This window comes from Drosophila innubila, chromosome X, assembly GCF_004354385.1.
Source record: "Drosophila innubila isolate TH190305 chromosome X, UK_Dinn_1.0, whole genome shotgun sequence".
In the NCBI taxonomy this organism is placed as follows: domain Eukaryota; kingdom Metazoa; phylum Arthropoda; class Insecta; order Diptera; family Drosophilidae; genus Drosophila; species Drosophila innubila.
The window spans coordinates 8716740-8741774 of record NC_047626.1 but is presented as its reverse complement, the minus strand read 5'-3'; the positions used below and the strand labels follow the sequence as shown (position 1 = coordinate 8741774).

Genomic DNA, 25035 nt, shown 5'->3' with positions numbered 1-25035 from the left:
CTTGTGTCCAGCTTAGAGTGCATTAGTTTTGAAAGTTATTTCATGTCGGCTCGACATCATTTGTAGACCTCGAAAATGGGTCAAGATATTACAAAAAAAAAGCTTTTCGCCAAAATGGCATCATAACTGCGCGCATTTGAGTTTAACTCGTATTCAATGAATTCATATGCAGTACATTTCACAATGTAAATAAAATAAACTGCATCTCCTTCTGCGAATTTCCCCAAATGGTGTGTGGCTTGAAACATAACTCTTTTTTTTTTGATAAAAATTCAAGCTTTAAATATTTTTTGAAAAACAGTGCTTGGATTACGTAAATTCAGCTTAAGCACTAGACTTATTTAAAAGTTTTGCAACTACAAAGCTGGCAAATTGAAGTTCCAAATACTGTTCTTTAATTATTTAAGTTTATTTATATTTAATCAATTTTTATATATTTTTACATATTTTTTTCAAAAGCCTTTAGTAATTTTTCGAGCAAAAAATGTTTTTTCCCACACAAAATTCACTTGAAATGCAGCAAAGTTTAAGCATAAGCTTGTAAGCTGTTAAATTGCAGCTGTTAATGCTAACATCACTCACTTTAACAGCAATTGTTAAGCTGCTTAATTGTGTTAAACTGCATAAACTTTAGCAAAATCAATCAGCTTGCCAACTTTTTAAAAACTCTTTAAAGCTAACGAAAATATGCAGTTCAGGTTTCAGCTTAAGTAAAAATTTAAAATATATACATTTATTTTTAGCTGTAGTTTTATTCCTTTATTTTGTAGTTTTTTTTTGTTTGCAAAGTAGTTTTTGTTGGCTTCTTTTTGTTTTATTCATTTTTTTTCTCTTTCTCTGTGTGTTTTGTCTCTGTTAAATAACGCAAAGAAGTATTTTTAGCAGCAAATTATGCAGCCAGCGACCACAACACTTACAAACACACACACACACACACATACACAAACACACACGCACGCACACATACATATATGTTTGCCTATAGGTTTTGTTCAAACACGGCTGTTAAAATATTGCGCATACGCCTCATATAACGGCCGCCAGCAACAATAATGCACCAAAATAAACAAACAAAATAAACTGTGAAAAAAAATTGTGAAAAGGCCATGGCTAATGTGTAACAACAAGCAATAACAACTAATTACAGCAACAACAAGCTAAGTGTATATTACAAACTGTATGTATGTATGTGTGTGTGTCAACTGTTTTCCGTGTGCTGTATATAAAAGCAGCTTATATATAGGCAATAGCTTATAAGTAGATCGATGTATATAGGTTTTAGCTGTAAGGTATATACAAAATATACATACACATATATATGTACAAATGCCAAAAACAAAAGTAAATTGTAAGCATGACCGGAAACAATTCGCCGGTTCCAAAGAGCCAAGGAGAGAAAACTTTAATACGCGACATGACTTGTTGAAAGCTATGCCTAATCCCAAAACTCATACTATCTCTCTCTCTCTCTCTTCCTCTCTCTCTCGGTCTCTGTCTCTGTTGCTCTAAAACAGGTGCTGTACGATGGCAAACTATCGAATGCCATTGTTTTCATGTACAATCCCGTGGCAACCGATGGTCAACTCTGTTTGCAGTCTTCCCCCAAAGGAAATGTTTCATATTTTGTACACACGCCGCACGCGCTGATGCTGCAGGTAAGTAAACAGCCCCACCCCTCCAGGGGGAAAACACTCCCTTCTTCCTCTCTAATATGTATATGCACTGTTCAAAACAAAAGGTTTCTAAAATGAAAAATATTCATTTAAAAAAAGTTTATTTTTATAATGAAAAAATATTGTTAAAATATATAAAAAAAAATTACGACACATTTTTCAAACGAAAAGTGTGACAAAATTCTTAGTTTTGCACCACTTTATTTCTCAGTGTAGCTATTGCTAGTTGAGCTGAGTCGAGTTGAGTTCATTTCGAAGCAAGTTTAAGACCTTGCATAGTCTCACATCCAGACTCAGTCCAAAGGCCAGGGCACAACACATACTAACACACACACACACACACACAATAACACACATACACACATAGAGAGAGTGGAACATAAATTTCAGGCAGCATTTTACGACTCAAGCGCATGCTTTGGCATTTCTTATTAGGTACAATCTTTGGTGTAGTCCATGTGGCATGCCCCATGCCGCATGCCCCATGCCTTGCTTATCATGGATAGCAGAAATACTCCAGTAACGGCAGCAGTCTGCGTTTTCCACTGGGCTGAGCTCCAAGTCTGGCAACAAAATTATTCAATAAATTTTGTAGTAATTTCTTGTACAAACAACACAAATCATAAAGAGCAACAACAACAACAACAAGGACAACAACGACAACAAAATGACCGACAGACGCGCCTTTGCCTAAAGCCCATGCGGACGACAAGGCGACACAGCGTTGCATGCGATAATATGAAAGAAAACAAACAAGAGAGGAAGAGGAAGCTAGCAAAAAAAAATAATAACGAAAATGTACGCAATTTAATCGATAAATATTGAGAGAAGCTCGCCAAAATGTATGTTATCAAATTTGATAGACATTTAGCCAAATGGAAATTGATAAATAGCAAATGATAAACGGCAAGGACAGTTTCGTTTTCATAAATCGATAAGCGATTATTATACTACTACTTTATTCGTTTAGGCCTGTATAGAGTAGACCAGAAAACGGTCTGTTAGATCGAAACTTCTTATTTGACAACTATTCCAATTTCCGGTCTACTCGCACTAAATATTAAGTAGATTTGCTTATGCTTTGAACAGAGTTTTTAGTTAGTTCCTTAAACCAAACTTTAAGTTCAAAGCAATTTTAAATAAACACTGACATTTAATATTTGATATCGACTGCATCGATTAAATAAGTTCAAAATATGCAATATATATATACATAGAAACACTTTTTAGCAGACCTTAATATATCAGAGTCTATTAACTATGTATTCTCTAATACACTTAAAAAAAAATTCATCAAAATAACTTTTTTGGTAATTCGTTTTCAAATCGATAGACTTAAGTGCATCTATCGATATATATTTTAAAAGCTTAAAGAATATTCGCTGCAACAGCGTTTAATAATATTTATTGTAATCTCAATAATATCACTAGCTTAAATCAGCATTGAGGCCCACCTAATGATATACGAGTAAAAATATCATAAAGATAATCAATAGATAATTCATCGATAGTTATTTCTACTCACAGCTTTAACGCTTTAAACAGCACGAAATAAAGTAAACATTCAGCTAAAAATAACTCTATGTTTTACATCAACTACTTGAGGTGCATTTGGGTATGGATTGATATTATCGATATGTTAATAATAACGCCGATTAAAACGAACGACAGATAATGTACACATGGCCCTTTTCAGACCCTCAAACAGCTTTTATTGAAACAGTTCAATAGAGATGGAATAGAATTTGTGTTATCGAAATTAATATATAATATCAATTTGTATATTCACAGGATGTCAAGGCTGTGGTCACGCATTCCATACACTGCACACTCAACTCGATTGGTGGCATTCAAGTGCTGTTTCCACTCTTCTCACAGCTGGATATGGCACACGAGGGCATTAGCGATATCAAGCGAGATCCAACGCTATGGTAAGTCTAGAGCTTTAAGGAGAAAGAAAAAAAAAAAGAAAATGTTATGGTTAGGTTCACTGTAAACCTGGTAAATGATTTAATTACAGCTCAAAGCTGTTGGGATTCATCTGTGAGTTGGTGGAAACATCGCAGACGGTGCAACAGCATATGATACAGAATCGTGGATTTCTGGTGATATCATTTATGCTGCAGCGATCATCCCGGGAACATCTGACCCTGGAGGTGCTCGGCTCGTTTCTAAATTTGACCAAATACCTGGTCACGTGTCTGTCGGCCAACAGTGATTTGCTTCTGAAGCAGGTAAGTGGGTACAATGCCCAAATTCACAATAGATACTCTCAATCTCTCTCTGTCTCGTTAATCGATAACAGATCGATTATCGGCGGAATAATTAGTCATTAACTGCTGCTCTATGTTAGTGACTAAGCCATAAAACATAACAGTTAAAAATGCAAAAGAAATATCAATATATGTTTAATTGAATCTCTCGCTCTTACACTCATTTGGAGCATCGATAGACCATTTTAAGCGATTAATCGATAGCATGCGACTGACATTTGAGGGCCGCAATGTCTTGGCAAGCATGTTTAAATTGTTATACTCGTAAATCGTAAATCGTAACTCGTAACTCGTATGTCTCCATATGTATGATCCATGTACATATGTCTATCGAATTATTACTGTATTTATATATGTATGATTAACCATTCTTTCTGTATGTATATCGATAAATTCGATGGCTGTTTTTTTTTTAAGTTTATGATCTAAGCTCTTGTCGCTATTGATTGCATGCCGAAAAGCCTCGCTGAAAATTTGTTTATCGATTAATTTGATTTGATTACTTCAGTTTCGTTCAGTTTATCAGCCTCAGTCCATTCCCCTCTAATCCTATGCAAATATATATGCACATATATAGTGTATATATATTTGAATATCTGCCACATCGTTGCGCATTATTCCAATAAACGTCCAAGCGGACACGCCCACTTGTCGAGTTCTGTTTACATTGTGGGCATGGGTGGAAGGGGCGGCAGGATGGTCGCATCAATTTGTTTTAAAAACTTATCCCCTCTCCAACACGTTTCCAACGTTTCCCGGCTCGTTTTCCACCATTTTCGTGGCATGTTTTAACACCTCGACAAACAATTTTCAAATGATATGCAACAGGAAAAAAAAAAACTTGGAAACTCTCACCTGCTCTATCTATCTCTCCATCTCTCACTCTTTCTACACTTATATAAATATATCTCTTTCTTTCTCTCTCTCTCTCTCTCTATCTATCTGCCTCTTTCTCCATTTGCACTGTGTTTGCTTTTTGTGTGTGTGTTGTTCTTGTGTTCTTCTTCCTCTTTTTGGTGTGTTTTTGATGTTCCTGCTGATATGATGACGCACAGTTGAACACGGGCCTGCGTAATCCTTTCAAAAAAGTAAACACAAAACGTTTTTTTATACTTACTCGTACACTCCATATTTTGGTATACACGTTTCTCGTTTCTCGTTTCTTGTATTACAATATTCCTCTGCACTTCTTGAGAGTATCATATTTCACTCTCTTTTACACACACAATCTTCCTACACTTATCCCAGCTGCTTTGCTATATATAATGTTTATACACTTACTTATATAAGTATATACGCACTAATATACCCTTCTTTTTTATAATTTCGATCTATGTTTGATTTGTGTATTTCTTTCTTTGCTGAAATATTTTGCAAAATCTTTAACTGTTGGATAAATGAACTCTCTCAAATAAAAGAATACTATAAATACGAATAATTATGAATTTATTTTAAATTTTTGGGTGAGAAATAAACATAATCTATATAATATTCTGGTTAAATTCAGGAGTCGGGAGCATAGATCTTCAAATAGACTACAATTAAATATCAATTTTATTCAGCTAATGATCGAATCTACGAATTTTATTCAAAATATCACTGCGAACTGTTTTAAATATTACTTTATATTTATCAGAAAGCTATGTAACATTCAAATAAGCCTAAAAACACAATATAGAACTACCAAAAAATGTAAATATAATAAAAACAAGAAATTTGACAATTAATCAAGTAAACTTTACTTGTACCACATTTAAAGAACTCTAAGATATCTTAATTAGCGATAATCCTGCATTCAAAAAATATAAAAGAGTAATATTACTAGTTGCAATTCTTTCACTTAGAAAGCACATGTCATCTTAACATGTAAATGTTAAAGCAGATTATGCTTTTGATGTCGTTGTCATTTTTAGTCTGTTTTCATGGACAGTTTCAGTCAAAAATTTTTTTTTTCTTTGGTTTTGCTTTCCCTGTTGCATGCTTGTTGTGTGGCACTGTTTGCCCCAAATGCTATCAGCTTTAATTGGCCAACCAATTATTTGTTATGTTTCGTTTTGATTTCTGACTTTACTTTTGGCATCCTTGCACTGAGTTTGCTTTGAGTTTGTATTGATTCTGTGCACTAAAAATTGAAAAAATAGAAATCGCTTCGCCTTTTTATCAAAGTCAAGATTAATCGAAATTCAAGTGTTTTTTTTTTATACAGCTGAATCCGCCAAAATCATAGAGCTATAAAATGAAAACTAAAACTATATAATGAACGTGCTTTTGAAATATATATATTTTATATATAAATGTACTTGAAACTAAACTGAAATTCTACTTTCTTCTACTTTGTCTGCTCTCTCACACTATTTCTCTCTCTCCTCTCTCTCTCTCTCTCTCTTTCTCCCACTTTTATATGTTTTCGGTTCTCTCCTGATTACGCTCACTTCCCACACTTTACACACATTACACACATCTCACATACTCTCTCTTTAACATTCGAACAATTCGCTTATTTCAACTATGCTTCATTTTTTGTTGATGCTTATCTTCACTCGCTTTTCGTTTCAATTCCACACTGTTCCACAACGCTTTTTCAATCAATCAACCAACACACAAATAACAACTAAACTATAAAAATCTACAACAGTTCTACCAGGTGAAGCTCAATTCTCAATTTCTCTACCAAACAATTGTATAACTACTTGTACTCTTGTATATAAACGTTTCGTTCCGTTCCATTCCGTTCCGTTTCTATATATATCTTGTATGTGTGTGTGCGTGTGCTTTGATTTATATTGATCTGTGTCTTTACCTTAAGATTTGTAATACTTTAACTTGTACAGTTGCCTCATTCGCTGTTTCATTTCCATTGTTCCATCATCATTGTTATATAAACTCGTACTCGTTAGTTGTTGGTTCAATTATATAACTTTTAGCAAGTATTGTTAGATACTCTATAGTATCCGTCTCCTCTCGAGAGTCTCAGTTTCATTTAAGTTGTTAATTCTAGGATCCATTGATAGATAATGTATATACTCGTAATATTCATGGCATCATCATTCACATCAGCCCATTATCATGTTTTGTAGACTCTGTTATCATCAATTAAATATATTTCAAGTTCTCTAATTTAAGTCTTTCATTTGCTTTAATGTGAAATCTGTTCGATTTGTTTAATTGCAAGTTGACTTCACACCTTTTTTGCTTTACTTTTTTTTTTTAGTTTGTAGACCGTGTGGAGGTGGGAGGGTAGCTCGTTTTGAGTAACTCGTTCGACACTCATATTTACAAAAATGAATAAATTTCCATGCGAACTAAACTTTTAACCCAACACTTTTTTCATGGTTCTCGCATAAATATTTCTCGTGTTGCTCTCGACTCTGACTCTTCTGACTTTGTTGTATCCGGGATTCCATTGCCGTTGTTGCTGTTGTTGTTGTTGTTGTTGCCTTTACCCGTTGCCGTGGTCCCCTTATTATTTTACACTCGTGCACAATTTTTAATTGGGAAACTTCTGGCTGCCAGTCCCAAAAGGGGGCGTGGAATGGGGCGTGGCTGTTGCTGTTGCATTGTTATGTTTGCTGCGGGCATCGACAACAGGACCACGCCAAAAACTTTACCCTATATCGAGTGGCGCCTCTTCATAAGCCGAGCCATGTGTAAACATATTTCGCATATATATATACATTTTTTTTGACAATTCAACAATTAAAAATTCGCCAAAATATTGAAGAGGAATCTGGCAAAATAAAAAAAAATAATAATAATAACAACAGAGGGAATAAAGTGATATGGATTTCAATGCAAATTAAATTATAATGATTACGAGCACAATTTTGATGGAATCAACATGAATGACAGCACAGTTGTCTGTTGTTCAGGTAAAACTTTCTGCCTGTGGCAGGTCATAATTTTGGGAAACATTGGTGCTTTAATCTGTTAGTTTGACTATTTATGTGACTATTTATGAGCTTTTTTCAAAGTCTGTTTCTCAACTTGGAACCTTTTTTTAGGATTCATGTTCAATTTGAATTTTTTTCAAGGTCTCAGGTCTTTTGTCCTGGGAATTTTCCCCGACTTCTTTTTAGTTCAATCTCTAGACATCTTTCCTAACTTAAACTAAGGTTTTTGCTGGAGTTTTAGTAGACCAATTTTCACATGGTATAGTTCTAGTTGCAGATTTATAGTCTGATACTTGTTGACTATACAAAAAGTTACTTGATGCTTATGTCTCTTATAAATATTTAATCAATAATCATGCATATAATATTTATTATCTTATTATATATTAATAAACATTTATTATGTTCTCGTTATATAATAATATTTAGTAATAAGCTTTAAAATATTTACTTAATCTAATTAAAAATAAAGTTATTTTAATTTATAGCGTAATTAATTAAGCTTAGCTTAGACGTCCTCATAGTAAACGTTAATTTGTGAATGCCATTTAAAAATGTTGATTACTTTGTTTTGTTGATTTTCTCGTTTTATGTTTTTGAATAAATCTATGACAAATCGTTGCAAATTGATTGCTGTTTGCTGTTTGCTGCATGTGTTAACCCGTTAAACCCCCTGTACTACTACCAATCCTTCAAAAAAAAAAAAAATATATGTATATATATATTATTTATATATATATATATGTATATGAAATCAACCCTATCCAAATCAAACGATCAACTACAATCAACATGAAACTCATGTAAACGTATGTATACAAATAATCAAATGTCTAATAAACTCTCTTTGTAAACTATCAATCTTGATACAATCTACTTAATTGCATCCTTTCGATACTCTTTCATACACACACACACACACACACACTCTCACACACACACATACACGCTTTCACTGACACACTCAAACCCATCCATGACTTTCTTGAATCTGAGTTATTTGAGGACAGCATAAGTTACTTGACTAATTCCTTGCAGTTGTTCTGTTTCTCCTTTCTCACGTGGCAGCTGCTCGATCACGTTCTTTTCAATCCGGCCTTGTGGATCTATACGCCAGCCAATGTCCAAGCCCGTTTATATTCCTATCTGGCCACCGAATTTCTCAGCGATACACAGATCTATAGCAATGTGCGGCGTGTTAGCACCGTTCTCCAAACGGTACACACTCTCAAATATTACTATTGGGTCGTTAATCCACGCGCCAAAAGCGGCATTATACCCAAGGGATTGGGTGAGTTTCTCAACTCCAGTTGATGCAGCGAAAATAGCAGTACTAATTGGATGTGCTCGGCTTCTATGTACTATTTCAGATGGTCCGCGACCGGCTCAGAAGGATATATTAGCCATACGCGCCTATATTCTGCTTTTCCTCAAGCAACTGATCATGATCGGCAATGGCGTTAAGGAGGATGAATTGCAAAGCATACTCAACTATCTGACGACCATGCATGAGGTAAGTTCCCGTTCAAAACGGAACAGGTTACAGGACTATATCTAACGATATTTAAGTATAAAACGACATGATATTCACCGCAGTACATTTACGATACATCGATATTAAATGCTACGATTTAGAGAGCTGTATGAATGCACTCAATATGACATAAGAAGCTAAGGAGCGCCAAATGAATGAATGAACTTGAGCTCAAACTCGACTGTATTTTAATGAATTTGAGTTCTCGTATAAAGTTCACATGGACAACATTCACTTGACGATACATGATTTTCAACGAGTCAAAGGTTCGAACCCATTCGAATAATCCAGAATTAGCCATTGGACAAAAAAGTAAAAGTATGCATTAAGTACACACAAGTATATTACAATAAAAACTGTATTAAATTTGTCCTAGAATATATAAAAACCAAAATTCATATAATCTCAATTCGTTTTCTCTAACGCATTCAATCATTTAAGAGAATTCAATTGAACTCACTAGAACTTATTCATTGAATTATTTCATGCAGCTCTCTACTACGATGTAATTTACTATTTTTCCTAATGTGAATATTGATAAATCACGGACGATTTGTTTTAAGTCAGCTCATAAAATGCCTTAACTAATTGTTATTAATTTTGTTTTTAGGATGAAAACCTGCACGATGTGCTGCAAATGCTCATCTCATTAATGTCCGAGCACCCGAGCTCAATGGTACCTGCATTCGATGTGAAGCACGGCGTGCGCAGCATCTTCAAGCTGCTGGCGGCCGAAAGTCAATTGATACGCCTCCAGGCGCTCAAGCTGCTTGGCTTCTTCCTGTCGCGGAGCACACACAAGTAAGTAGAGCTACCTAACACCCTTTCACCCTTCCAATGGGAGGTAATGGGATTGTTAATGGGGTTTCAAGCCGTTCTAGGCTGAGTCTCATTTGCAACAAACTGCCGCGTAATGCACATACATACTCATCAATTTGGATAACCTTTTTTTTTCTACACCCTCTTTTCCTTAGGCGTAAGTACGATGTCATGTCGCCGCACAATTTGTACACACTGTTGGCGGAGCGACTGCTGCTGTATGAAGAATCGCTTTCCCTGCCCACATACAATGTGCTCTACGAAATAATGACAGAGCACATATCACAGCAGATACTGTACACACGTCATCCGGAACCGGAGAGTCATTATCGTCTCGAGAATCCAAGTAAGTAATCACTTAATCTTTAGTCCCTAAGACAGACCCCTTGCTTTCTTGCTTCCTTCCTACCTTGCTGCCTTCCGTCTGTCTTATTTACATACCATTCTTGAAATCTTAGTGATATTGAAAGTGGTTGCGACACTGATACGTCAATCGAAGCAGACGGAATCCCTGATTGAGGTCAAGAAGCTGTTCCTGCAGGACATGACGTTGTTGTGCAACAGCAATCGGGAGAATCGTCGCACTGTCCTCCAGATGTCCGTCTGGCAGGAATGGCTGATTGCCATGGCCTACATACATCCGAAGAATACGGAGGAGCAGAAGATTAGCGATATGGTCTACTCACTTTTCCGCATGCTCCTACATCATGCGGTCAAGCACGAGTATGGAGGCTGGCGGGTTTGGGTCGACACTCTGGCCATTGTCCACTCGAAGGTCTCCTACGAGGAGTTCAAGCTGCAGTTTGCCCAAATGTACGAGCACTACGAGCGACAGCGTACCGATAACATCACCGATCCTGCCCTCCGTCAAGCCCGTCCCATCAGCACCATTAGCGGCTGGGAGCGCGAGGAGTTGCAACAACAACAGAACGGTCCGTCGGTAGCCGCTCAGCAACAGGTGCCGGCTATCGAGAGTGCCGCCTCCATAGCCTCACTCGAAGATGTGCCGCCAGTGGAGGAGGAAGCCGAGGAGCTACAACATTCCGGCGATGTGGTAGCCGCTACCACAAACGAGTCCTGCGTCTGTGCCACCAATGGTGAGACGGCCGAAACGGAGACAGTTTCAGTGGAGTCAGAGGTGGAGGTGGAGGTCGAGATGGAGACAGAGATGGAGTTGGAGACGGAGACGGAGCCGGAGCCAGCCAACAAATCGGTAATTGCCAACATTTCCGATGTGTACAATGAGCAAATCAAAACGGATGAAGCGCTACAGGCGTCACCCGCTAACGCACCCACCTGCAATGGCAGCCTTAGTCCCAGTCTCAGTCCGGAGTCTCAGCCCGGAGAGCCGGCAACCTCAGGCGGTGGCCAAGCGGCGCTCAAGGAGACGCTGCAGATTAGCGAGGACATGGAGGAGCTGGAATTGGCCACAGCCAAGGATGCACTCGATGTGGAAGAGCATGTGGCAAGTGTATTACAAGAGTCCGAAGCGGCATTGAATGACTGCAAAATGGTCGTGGATGAGGCGTTGCAAGAGTCCTCATCGGTGCTCAAGGACGAGGAGATTGAGCTGGCCGTCAATGAGGTGGTTCAGGGTGTGCTTAAGAGTGAGAAGAAGACACCGACGCAGGATAATGTGAGTCTGCTCAACAGCAAGAACTTGCTCAACAATAATAACAATCCCAGCGAGGAAGAGCAGCAGAAGGAAAAGAAGACCGACAATGAAATGATAAAGGAGCAGCCAGAGAAGAGAGCCGAAGAAATGGAGGTGAATGCCAATGAGCTAACCAGCGAGGAGAAATCCAATCCCGTCAAGGAATCAACAACAACAACGACGACGACGACAAAGCAAATCGAGAAGCAGGAGAATGTGAAGGAGTCAGAAAAGACAGAAAGGCAGGAATCAAATACAGCAACAGCAGCAAGCAATCAAAAGACTGAAGATGCCGTGGCCAATAAGCTGAACAACAACGAGAAGCTCGAGCCTAACCCAGAGTCAGAGACTCCAGCCCTCGAGTCGGAAGTGAGCTCATCCCTGAGCACAACTATCGAGAGCAGCGAAGAGATCACAGCGTCCCTAAGTACCGTCAGTCCGGTGGCAAACGAAGCACAGTCGGAGCTGGATGGACAGCAGTTGGAACAGCCGGAGGATGTGGTTGCCAGCGCTGTGCGTGATATTGTCGAGCAGCTGATCGATAAGGTTATCGATGCTGCCGAGAAGGAAGCCAAAGCAGAAAACAATGCGGAAACTGAAACCAACAACAACGAGCTGCCACAAAAGGAAGCACAAACACAGTCGGAAGCAGAGAAAGAGACAGAGAAAGTGAAAGATCCGGAAATTGAGCAGGAACAGGAACAGGAGCAGGAAAGTGTTGCGACTGCCGCCAAAGAAATTGTTCATGAAGTTGTGGAAGCGGCTCTAGATCTAGCTCAAGCTCAATCACAATCACAAGCTCAAACCCAAATTGAAATACTGCCGGCAGAGCCCGAGCTGGAAAGCAAGGATCATGTGTCGGAGATTGTCAACGAAGTGCTCGATACGCTTGTCGAGCAAACCGTCAAGGCTGTGGCCGCCGAGCAGACGACACAGACAACGCCAACACCGGAAAATCAACCCGAACCGGAGACAGAACCTACGCCCGTAACGACACCAGCTCCGGCTGTCGTACGCGTCAAGCCCACCGAAGTGGACTCTACCACGCAGACGACGCCAAAGAACGAGGCGGATGTGCACAAGGCAATCGAGGATCTGCAGGAAGTTGACGAGGATGTTCAGGATGCGGGCGCAGTCGATGTCGATGACGATGACGATGACTATGCCGGACAACAAGCGACAACGTCCCCAACGACAGTCGATAACGAGGGCACAGCCCAAATGGAAGGTAATCACTACGGTAAGTTGTTTTTAAGGGAAGGATTTGGCTTTGAGGTCACTAATTTGGATGGATCTTTCATGAATAGCGGGTGGTGCCACTGCAGCTGGCAATGCTGAGGCTGGCAAACAGCAGCGTTCCAAGTCGGGATCAACGCGTCCCATGTTCAGTCCGGGTCCGACACGTCCACCGTTTCGCATACCGGAATTCAAGTGGTCCTACATCCATCAGCGACTGCTCAGCGATGTGCTCTTCTCGCTGGAGACGGACATTCAGGTGTGGCGCAGCCATTCCACCAAAAGTGTCCTCGACTTTGTCAACTCCAGTGAGAATGCCATCTTTGTGGTCAACACGGTGCATCTGATATCCCAGCTGGCCGATAATCTAATCATTGCATGTGGCGGACTTTTGCCGCTTCTGGCCAGCGCCACATCTCCCAACGTAAGTCCAACAGAAGATTGTGATCTCTTGAGACCTTAACCAACTTTTTGACTCTTGCTCCCCTGCTGCAGTCGGAGCTGGACGTGCTGGAGCCTACGCAGGGCATGCCCCTCGAGGTTGCAGTCTCGTTCCTGCAGCGTCTCGTCAACATGGCCGATGTGCTGATCTTTGCCACCTCGCTGAACTTTGGCGAACTGGAGGCCGAGAAGAACATGTCCAGCGGTGGCATCCTCCGTCAATGCCTTCGACTCGTCTGCACCTGTGCCGTTCGCAACTGTCTCGAGTGCAAGGAGCGCACACGCTACAATGTCGGCTCCCTCGCACGTGATGTGCCCGGTGCGGCGCATCTCCAGGCGCTCATCCGTGGCGCCCAAGCATCTCCAAAGGTAATCCATCCACGTCTCCTTTCACTACAGCTCCTTTCGATTCTCATCTCTATCGTGTATCTGTGTAGAACATTGTGGAGTCAATCACTGGTCAATTATCACCCGTCAAGGATCCTGAGAAGTTGCTCCAGGACATGGACGTCAACCGATTGCGCGCAGTCATCTATCGCGATGTGGTAAGTCTATAAAAATATATATATAGCAAATACCATCCATAAGAGAAAAAATTTAAATTCATCGGTAAAGTACCCAAATGTACCATCGTTAGGTGAATTATGTGTCTAATACCTGAGGCGAAGAGTGATTGAAATCAAATCACTATATCTGCAATACTTGAATGATGTGTGGTCCCGTGTCTCAGCTGTTAAAGTCGCCGACCTATCACATTACTAGAACTACAGTATAAACAATAACTGGGTTCGAACCCTGTTAAAAAATCTGTAAATTACCTGTTCGCTTAATTCTTAAAAATGCTTAAAAAAACATGTAGCGTGCTCACAATATTAATAAAGCGTATCAAAAAAAAAAAAATAATAATACTACAGTGATAAGTATATCTACATCGATAATCAAGGCTGCATTCAAGACAAAACAAATACAAAAGTTTTTTTAAACGATAGTTTAATCGATATTTGTTGAACTTGTAGCGTGTTTTTTGTTGTACTTATTCTACTTGTCATTTATTTGTATCTCATTTGCTTTTCCTTTCTATCTGTACTCCCACAGGAGGAAACGAAACAGGCACAGTTCCTATCGCTGGCCATCGTCTACTTTATATCGGTGCTGATGGTATCCAAATATCGTGACATACTGGAACCGCCCGCAGAGCCGCAGATACAACGCCAATCTCCAGTGCTGCAGCGCAGCTCGGGAAGCGGTAAGTTTTACAAATTTCGATATAATTTCTAGAGCTAAATAAGTAACGATAATTGACTCGTACCTAACAATGACATTTTCCGATGTCATTTGTTTCTGATTTGATTATTGCTCGGGTGGGTTCTTATTTTAGTTATCGTTATTGTTATCGTTATCTTTTTTGACCTAGTTTCGATTTCGTTTCAATTTATCGATTCGCATTTCTCATGCGTTCCATTTGCATTGCTAATTTGCGTCTCACGCTTGTCTCTGTCTTGTTTCGTTTCTTGTTTCATTTCATTTCGTTTCGTTTGCTGCACCAAAAACTACACAATCGTTTATTGGTTCTCTCTGCCTCTCTTTAACATTCTCTTTCTCTATATATATATATATCTCTTGAATAAAATTGAATAATCTTTGTTATACATTTTTTTTTGTAATTTTTATGTTTCAATTCCGTTTTGTTTTTTTGCGTTTTGCTTTGCTTTTGCATTCCCTTTGTGTTAACAGCTGTTCAACGAGTTTTTTACATATGTTATTGGTAGTCTTAACTCACTGCCGACCCACTAGAACCGAGCACCACCGCAACCAACCACCACAACCACCAGCAACACCACCGCCGCCACCGCCACATGTTTTAGTGTCATCCCGCGTGCGTGTGTGCTTGTGTGTTGTGCGTGTGTGTGTGTGTGTGTGTTTCTTAAGCGTTGCAACTCCCAACCAAAAAAAAAAAAGGCGCACGTTGCACCTCAAGTTACAACATAATCTAAACCACCTCCGTCTTCACCCAGCCCCCGTCACACTGCCCAACAAACCCCCTTAAAAGTCAAACAATTTACAAATTTAATCACTAGCATATAAGAACACTCATCTTGTCCATCATCTTGTTGGAGATACTATTCAGTTTTTCGTGTTTCTTTTCTTCGTTCCGTTTTCTAATTGATTTCATTTCACGCTGCTTTTTCGGATTTATTGTACAAAAACATAAAAAAAAAATACCAAAAATAATACCAACAACAATACTAAAAAAAAATAACAAAAATACCGACTAAAATACCAAATTTTAAACGTAAACAAAAAAAATGCCCGCCACGTCACCATAACCTATCCACGTTCCCACAACAACAATCTCTAAAAATCTATATTTGTTTGTAAATATCAAAATAAATAACAACAACAACATTGTTAATTAAAATAATAATAATAATAATAACAATAATAATAGAAGCCGCCAGTGCACGTCCCTTGTTCCCACAATGGTCGCATCACGTCTATCCACAATTTTTGCCCGAGTCGCATCAAAATCATGTTGCCGCCGCCTCCATGCAACAGCAGCAGCAGCAACAACAACAGCAGCAGCAGCAGCAGCAACAACATTACTATCAACATCAGCAACATAATCACAGTCATCATCATATGGCTGCTGCATATTATCAGCATCAACAGCAGCAACATGCCACGTCTCAGCAGCAGCAGCAGCAACAACAACAACAGCAGCTGGGCAACATTTCACCACCGCCACCACTTGGCACACATTCCACCAGCTCGTCGGCCAGCTCGTCAGCAACATCGCAGCCAGCTTCAAGTTCATCGCTGTCGAGTCTTGCCTCACAGAGTCAGCAACAGTTGCCGCCAACAGCAACACTGCAGCGTCAGCAACAGCAGCAGCTGCACAAGCATCAGCAGCAGCAGCAGCAACATTATCATTCACATCAGCCACACTATGCGCTGATCAATGGTCACCAGCAGCAACAGCAGCAACAGCAACAGCAACAGTTGCTCAACGGCAAGCACAATCATTATGGACAATTGGAGAACGGCAGCAACACTGGCTATCATCACACGCATCCGCATGCTGCCTATATGCGAAATGTGGCAATTAATGGAGAGCAACAGCAGCAACAGCAACAGAATGGTCTGGGACAGGAGCAACATCATGTTGTTGGTGGTGCTGCTGTTGTGGGATTGCTCAATGGGCATGCCAGCAGCAATGGCAATAGTGCCAACAGCAACAGCAATAACAATAACCACAACAACAACAACATCGCCAACAGCAACAGCAACAATATGCGCAACCTGCGAAATGGACACGTTGCTGCCACAGCAACAGCAACAGCAACTGCTGCCGCTGCTGCTGCTGCTGCCGCTGGCGGAGCTGGAGGCGGTTGCATCAACATGGGCATGAATATGGGCATGAACATGGGCATGGCTATGAACATGCCCATGGGCGTCGGTGTGGGCGTGGGCGTGGGCATGGGCGTGGCATTGAACGATGGCGTCGGCGGCGCTGCATATAAAACGAATGCCATCAATAATAATTATCGCTACAATGGACGCAATGCTGGCACTGGAACAGGTATCGCTCGTATTGAGTGTGTAGTGTAGTGTAGCTCACGTGCTCTATCAATCTATCAATCTCTATCTCTGTCTAACCAACTCTTTTTTCTCTTTATTATCTTATATATATGTATTGTATATATCTATCTTGAACTATCTAAATGTATCTTTCTCTCTATCTCAGTTTCAAGTAGTTCGGTTTGCTCACTCTTTATGTTTCATTTCCGTTTCGTTTCGTTGCGTTGCATTTCATATTTCAACATTTAATTTCGTTTCATTCTATTGTGTTTCGCTTGTTTTATTGCTCATTTTCCATTACAAATATATCAAATATTGCCTCGTTATTGTTTAGCTTTAGCTGTAGTTGCCTCAGCAAATACTTCTGCTGTCTATATATATATACAGTTAGTCAAGTAATTGCTTTTACAAATTAAAAATTTTAAATATACATATTTTATTTGCAAAATAAAATACTTTTTTATAATAAAAAAAAATAACTACTTCAAGTAAAGTAATCATAAAATTTGTGAATTTTTACGCTTGTCAAAACATTTAATCGACTATCTGTATATCTCAATGTATAGCTTAGAAACATTAGCTTCTCTCTCTCTCTCTCTCTCTTTCTCGCTCTCTTGCTCTTCCCCCCTCTCTCTCTCTCTCTCTAGCAAAGCCTCCGTTATATAAGCTAATGCGCTTTTGATTTCATGTACAATTTACATATTTGCTGTGATTCTTCTCAGTGTGAATGTTTTGTGTGTGTGTGTGTGAGCGTGTGTGTATAGGTGTGTACATAAGTGTGTGTGTGTGTGATTATCCATCAAAGCCCTGCACCTATGTATATTAATACATTTTTTAAACAATTACCGTCAATTGGTTCCCAGTGTAAATTGACATAATTACGCGCACTTGTCAACAACATTTTTTTTAGTTCTCCTTTTTTTCTTTTGTGTCTCTTTTAATGCATTTTTAATTATTGATGCATAAAATTAAATATATATTTAAATTGCATTTTTCTTTTCATTTTTCTGTGATTTGCATTCATTGTGCGTTGCGTTTTCTGTTCAGTTTAATTGTTATTTAATGATTTCAAAAGCAATTCCAAATCAATGCAATGCAATCAGTCGGAAAAATCTGCATATAATCAGGAAAATAATACCCAAGAATACAAAAAAAAAAAAAAATAAAATAAATAAATGAATAGAAGCGACGCGTAGCTGAAAACCATTCAAAACTATGATTATTATCAAAATCCTACTAATGCTTCCCTCTCTAAAACAATAATTGCAAATCGATTGTAATGGGCTGCGGTATATTACTTTAAATGATTACACTGTGTAGTTGGAAATTAGCATGAATTAAGGCGCAAAATTAACTACTTTAATTCTGTTTTATTTTTAAAAATCTAAAAATATAAGTTGAAATTAACTTTTTTTTTCCTCAGCTTCTATTGAAGTTTCTTAGCAACATTTTTAAATGCCGTTTTCTATTTTTGTGTTAAAATATGAAATACAGTTTCTTTAACACTATTGCTAAAAGTATGTCAAAAAGGAAATAACTTGAAATTGATGCGCAAGTAAAAATAAAAACAGAATCGTTTTACACAAAAATAAACATTTAAATTATGTTTGAGAGAAAGAAATAACTCGAAATTTTTGTAGTACTTTGTTGTAGGTATTTTGTAAGCAGAAAATGAGAAAAAGTAATTGAGAATATCTGCATTTTGTTGCACAGTGTTAGTACTAGCTTTGGGGCATTGAATGAACATCAATTCAGTTTGTTTCGCAAAATATATGTATATGCCAAACAAAAATATTATTTGTATTATTTGTGAAACATTTTGTTGCACAATGCACAATTCATTTATTTGTTTATACTTGTTTTACCCATTTTGAATCGCTTAGTTTTTGTGTTTTAGTTGATGCATTTGGTTGCGCTCGTTATGCAATTGAAATGCCCCCAAAAGCCAATCAACAATTATTTGTATTCAATTATTTTGTTTTTTTTTATCAACATGTGATGGAATAATGTTTTATATTGGTCTTTTGATACTTTTTAATACTCTTGCAAAGGGTTTTACTATTGAGATAACATAATCTGAACTATTTTATTCTTGAATTGAAACAATTGACTTAATATTAATTTTTTGTAAGCAAAACAAACATTCAGATCGACTTGTAGAATATCTAGAGAATTATCTTATATTATTATATGATCCTTTAATTAAAACAAACAAACATTTCAAATTTCAAAACATTATATAAAAGACTTAATAAATTTTCAAATGTATTGAGTTTATTTAACTACGTTTTCAAAATTTATAAAAAAAAAATACATAAAATACATTCCAAATGAATAAGTTATTATTCATGTCTGAAAAATTAAATCGCTGACATTTTTTAAAAGAAATTGTCATTCAAGTCTCTAGAGATTTGTGGAACACACCTATATATTTTATTTTTCTTTCTAGGTACGAAAGATTTTTCCCAAATGAATTAAGTTTTTGTGTAGAATTTAAAAATTAATTATTGATCGGAATTACGTAAAGAGTGGAATTTTCTACTTTTAAGTAAATTATGATGAATAAAAATTGTTAAACTCTATAGCAAGAGTATTAAATATTCGGTCTGCCGAATAAGCCAAATTCTCTTTATTTTATTCGGTTGTGCAAAAAATTGTTGTTTAATTTGCAATAAAAAAAAATTTGATGTGATTTGAATTGATTTGAAGATCGATGTGTGCTAATTTGCAACTGACAGCAAACAAAATAATAAATGTAACTATAATAGTGTGTGTGTGTGTGTGTGTATCAAAGTGTTTGTGTGAGTCAAAGCGAACAGTTTTGTGTGTGTGTGTGTGTGTGTGTTTATTTTGTATAGGGTCATGTGGGAAATGTTATCCATTTATGCTTTTAAAAACTGCAATCTATCTTTATAACTAGACACACACACACACACTTACAGTCACATTTATGACAGTCCAGGAGGTTGGTGGGGAGGAAAGAGAAATAGAATATCTCTATTATAAAAAGAGTTGAGGGGCGGGAGGTTTTCACTCGTCATTTTCATGTGCTGTCAGCATAAATTTTATTTCATTTATCTTCATTTGGTCAAATACACACAAACACTGTACACATATATATATACGGTATAGAAGTACTGCTTTCCCTGCTTACCTCTTCGGCAACTTCACCTGCAGCACTGAGTCTCGCATATGAAAATCTAATACGTTAATTTTATATTCTGTATGGAAAATGAATAATGTGAAAATTCAACAATTTTCCTGTTGTTCAACTGCAAAGTTTGCAATGTCATAAAAAGTATGCGGCTGCAGTTTAAAATCTACTGTCTGGACATGCACAGCACACACATGTTTACGCACACACACACTTAGACACACACACGCACACACACACACACACACACACACACACACACGAAAAGAACGTTTCCATTACCAAATTAATGGCAGCGACAAAAATGTAAATTAGTCGCAAGCGAAGAAAATGAAGCAGCAAAAACAACATGGTATAATTTATTTGCAACAGCAACAGAATGAGAAAGAGCTAACGAAAGAGAGAGAGAGAGGGAGACAGACAGAGAGAGAGAGAGAGAAGCTAAGTGAGAGGGCAGTTGGTACAGCTGTAAAAGCCGATAACACGCTTTCAATGTTCTACGAGTACAAAAAGTAATTTGTGGCCGCCTACCTCTCTCCCTCTCTCTCTCTCTCGCTCTCTCTCTGTGCCGCTTCCTATCTCATGCGGTCGCTGTCTCAGTGTACACTGTACAGGCGTGACTGCGCATGAAAAACGGCCACACTGGGAAATTATTACAAATTAAAACAAAAAAAAAATAAAATAAAAACTCAGACAGACACACACAAAAAGATGTAAAAAAAAAAGCAATGCGCAAAAAATGGTAGCATACTTAACGGGGCAGAGGCAAATAGGAAGAGTGCATACGAGTAAAAGCCATAAATATCAATTAAAACGATAATCAACTGTAAAACAAGCTTAATAGCCTTTAAAATACCAAAAAAAAAAAGAAATGTATAAAAAAGAAAATAATTTAAAGCGAGCAGAGAAAGATACGAGAATGCTGCAATTGGCTAATGAAGCAGCTGAATCATTATAAATGAGATACAGCGCGAATTACAGCATGAGATACTTTTGTAGCTCTTGTAACTCTAATTATGTGAGGGCATATTAAGTGCACTGAGCGAAAAAGTCAATGCCACATTTATAATATGACAAAATCAGATTTTGGATTTATTTCATGTAGGCTTTCCAATATCCTAATATTTTAGTATTTAGTCACTAAGCTATCATCCATCATAATAAATAGTGGATTCTACTTGATTCAAGACTTTTTGGTTTTCTTTAAAAAATTATTAAATTATGACTTTAGACATTTCATGCTCTTTAATAATTCTTCAATAATTTGTACCTATTAAGATTGGCTTTGAAGTACCGCAAGTTCTTAACACGAGGTCATTAAAACTTAGCACGGCTATTTTCCTCTCAGTGTATGTGTGTGGCAAGTGCAACAAAATGGATGGGGGGAGTTCTAGCCGCAAAGCTTTGAGAATTACAAAATTACTAAAACCAGATGGGGGCGTAGACTCTACATGAGAATGGTTATTCATATTTTTACATGCTCTGTGTGTGTGTGTGGGTGTGTGTGTGTCACAATGAAAGAAACAGATTACAGAAAGACAGATATTGAGAAGAGAGAGAGGAAGAGGGTGCTACAGATTAGATTTTACATTTTACATACCACAAAAAAAAAGGTTAGAATAATAGAAAGCAAAGCAAATTCTGTTGAAAGCAGTTGCAAATTGTGTAAAGCTCTCTCGCTCTCACTCTCTCTCTCTCTCTCTCTGTCTCCTTCTCTATGTTGCCACATTCCTGGTCAATGGCCAGCAACTTTTCGTGTCCTTGTTTTATGCTTTTGTGTGCGCTTTAATATGTAAATTTCAATTCTTGAGCTCTCGTCTACATGCAGTCAAAGCCATTTGACTAATTAATGCAAAAGTCAAACAATTTTCACACCTCACACGCAACACATAACACAGGCAAAAAACTTTCAACTCGCCACAACAATTCCATACAAAATTCTGCACAAAAGTTTCATTTCAATTTATTCACATCAAATTAACATACTTTATTCAAATATCAAACAACATTTCAATGAGCTTACTTTAAATCTAAAATACTCTTATGTTTGCCTACGATCAAAATATTTGCACTGCAATCAACGTTGAATTACGTTTTTTTTCCATTGAATAATGCAAGTTTTTTGGAAGCTCTGCTCGCCTAAAATATGCTTCGAGAACGTCGATATTTCAAATAAGGAAACACTTATTTAATAAGAGTTCCTTTTTCATATTTTTCTATACAAATTTTCTTATTAAAAAATTAAATTTATACAGAGTTTTCGGGATCTCTGTAGAAACTTTTTTAAACATTTTAAAATTGACATTTCAAGATTTTAAGACGTCAAAAATTTTACATAAAAAATGAAATCAAAAAAATGTAAAGACCAAGAAATACATGGAAATAAAAATGGGAGTTATTAAGTACCGACAAGTGATAGGGTATACAAGGCTAACTGATATATTTATAGAGTATGTGTATGTGTATTTGTGTGATTCTTTTCAATATTCCAGTTGAGCTTTCTTTCGTATTGTTGTCCCTACTTTCATTAATTAAGTTTTATGTTATTAATGTGTGCACTGCTTTGTATCAATGAGTAATTATCTAACTGATTAAATATATTCACTTATACTTCAACTTATTCAGCAGATATTCAATTGTTATGTAAAACTTTTGTCAAAACAGATGCAAACTTAAATTGTACTTTAATTGTATTGTTAATCGATATTGATCTATAAATCTATTGTGTGATTCTTTGATTCTTGTGCAGGAGGCCGTCAGATACAGGACAGCGATTATGAGATCATTGTTGTCGATGAGAACAATCCCTCCGTGCTGGCGGACAATGATTCCCACTCGAGTGGACCACCATCCATAAAGGTGAGTATTATGTGTGATACTTGGTTAAGAGGAGGGTTAACTTTTTTAAGGGTGTATGTAAAGGAGAGTGTATGATATTGTATGTGTGTGCTTAAACTTTTACCAAAACTCTTAGTTAGTTTACCAAGTGTGAAAGAGTGCAGTTTTTCGGGTTGTGCAAGTGGTGCAAAGTGGTGCAAAGTGGTGCTGGGGGAACAGGGAGATACTTGTGAATTAAAGTTTCGATTGCTCAGCACAATTTGAGTTTAGTTTTTTAAGCACTTTGCATGACAGTTTGATTGTCACTTTAGCAGAAAGCGAACAAGCGAACAATAATTACATAACATATGCTTAAAGTGTGCAAGTAAAAGAGAGTGTGTGAGAGAGATAACTATATATATATATACATATGCATGTTTCGAATCAAACACTAAAACGATAAAAAAAAATCAATCAACAACAAACTGTCAATAGGCTCATAACAACAACAATAACAACACAAAGACAGCAACAGTAACAACAACAACAACAACAGTACCAACAACTGCAACAACAACAACAACTGTAAAATCAACAACAACAACAACAACAAGCAAAGATACTATCAAAATTCAACAACAACCATTGTCACCACCAAAGCCAATACTCCCACAAAAGTTGCCAAAGGTAAAAGAAATTCAAGAACAACAACAACAACAACTACGCAAAACAACCACACAACCACACAACAACACTGCAAACAACTGCAAATCATTTGCAACATTTTCGGCAGTCAACTCACCCCACACACACACACACACACACACACACACAATTTTAAATATATATTTTAAACACATACGTACCAGTAATTTGAACAACAACCAACAGCAACAACAACTTTCTGTACCGCTATCAATCACAACAACAACAACAGCTGCAACAACACCACAACACGCCTCCTAATTAACTGTTGCACTCACTCAGTATTCGTAATTAGAGAGCACATTAAATTAGCTACTCGTCAACTCGCTAAATGTCAAACATAATAAAAAATTAAATACCCTTCCAGAGTATTGCAATGGGTCGATCACTTTAATCTGCAATACGAGTATTTTCATTTCATCAAAAAATTAGTTTATATATATATATTGGTAAAGTATAGAAATAGATTTAAAAATATTCTTTGGAAAAATAGTATAAAAATATCAGACACCATTCACGATTCTAATTTCTAGCGCTTATTTTTATAAAAAAAATTTACGAAAAGATAATTCCGTGTCCATTTTCATAATGAAAATTAAATTTGCAGTTTTTATAATAAAATTGTAAAATTTGAATTTAATACACAAAACAAAAAAAAACAAACACTAAAATATAAAATTTTATATTATTAGTATTTCTGCCAGTTTTTTTTTTTTTTTTTTTAAATAAATTTAGCAGTTTTCGTATTTTTCAACATTCTTTTTTAACACTAATTACAGATATTTTAAATCATATTTAGTTTTTCATCTTTAAATAAGGAACATTCAATATACAGGAACAAAAAAAAGTTATTTAAATATAGAAATAACACTGAAAGAAATAAAATGAGAAGTTCAGTGATATGAGAAGCAAATAGAAGTTCAGTACACACCATAATTAAAATTAAGAATTTTCATAAATGTATAAATCGATTAAATTAATAGTTATAATCAAATAAAATACTCGCATATAATTAAAGATTTCTCGAAATATGCACATGCTCTGCAAGGCTATAATGACATCGATAATTATCGATGATTATAAACATATGATAACTCATTTGGTTTGTTGTCACTGACATCTGTCTGTGTTAATTAATCGTAATGCAGACAATCTGCGCCTTGTATTATTTTGTGAATTGTGAATGTCCATTGTGAATGCGTTTGACATTAAGAATGTGTCAGTTGATTTTTAATTCGATTCGCTGTGAAACTCATGTCA

The 25035-nt window shown here is 37.1% G+C and overlaps 1 protein-coding gene across 3 annotated transcripts in view; it reads left to right on the top strand.

Moving 5' to 3' along the window:
• The window catches only part of LOC117791061 (neurobeachin), a 250661-nt gene that overhangs the window by 214370 nt on the left and 11256 nt on the right, over positions 1-25035 (top strand). Inside the window, exons 11-25 of one of the 3 annotated variants that reach the window (XM_034630718.1) lie at positions 1515-1655; positions 3465-3604; positions 3694-3907; positions 8875-9127; positions 9207-9349; positions 9981-10171; positions 10345-10535; positions 10648-13083; positions 13151-13503; positions 13575-13889; positions 13958-14065; positions 14616-14766; positions 15970-17100; positions 23003-23112; positions 23566-23757. In XM_034630718.1, coding sequence (XP_034486609.1) covers positions 1515-1655; positions 3465-3604; positions 3694-3907; positions 8875-9127; positions 9207-9349; positions 9981-10171; positions 10345-10535; positions 10648-13083; positions 13151-13503; positions 13575-13889; positions 13958-14065; positions 14616-14766; positions 15970-17100; positions 23003-23112; positions 23566-23757 — 6069 coding nt within the window. The remainder of the gene's footprint in view (positions 1-1514; positions 1656-3464; positions 3605-3693; positions 3908-8874; positions 9128-9206; positions 9350-9980; positions 10172-10344; positions 10536-10647; positions 13084-13150; positions 13504-13574; positions 13890-13957; positions 14066-14615; positions 14767-15969; positions 17101-23002; positions 23113-23565; positions 23758-25035) is intronic. The other 2 variants (XM_034630710.1, XM_034630725.1) reach the window with 2 other exon arrangements.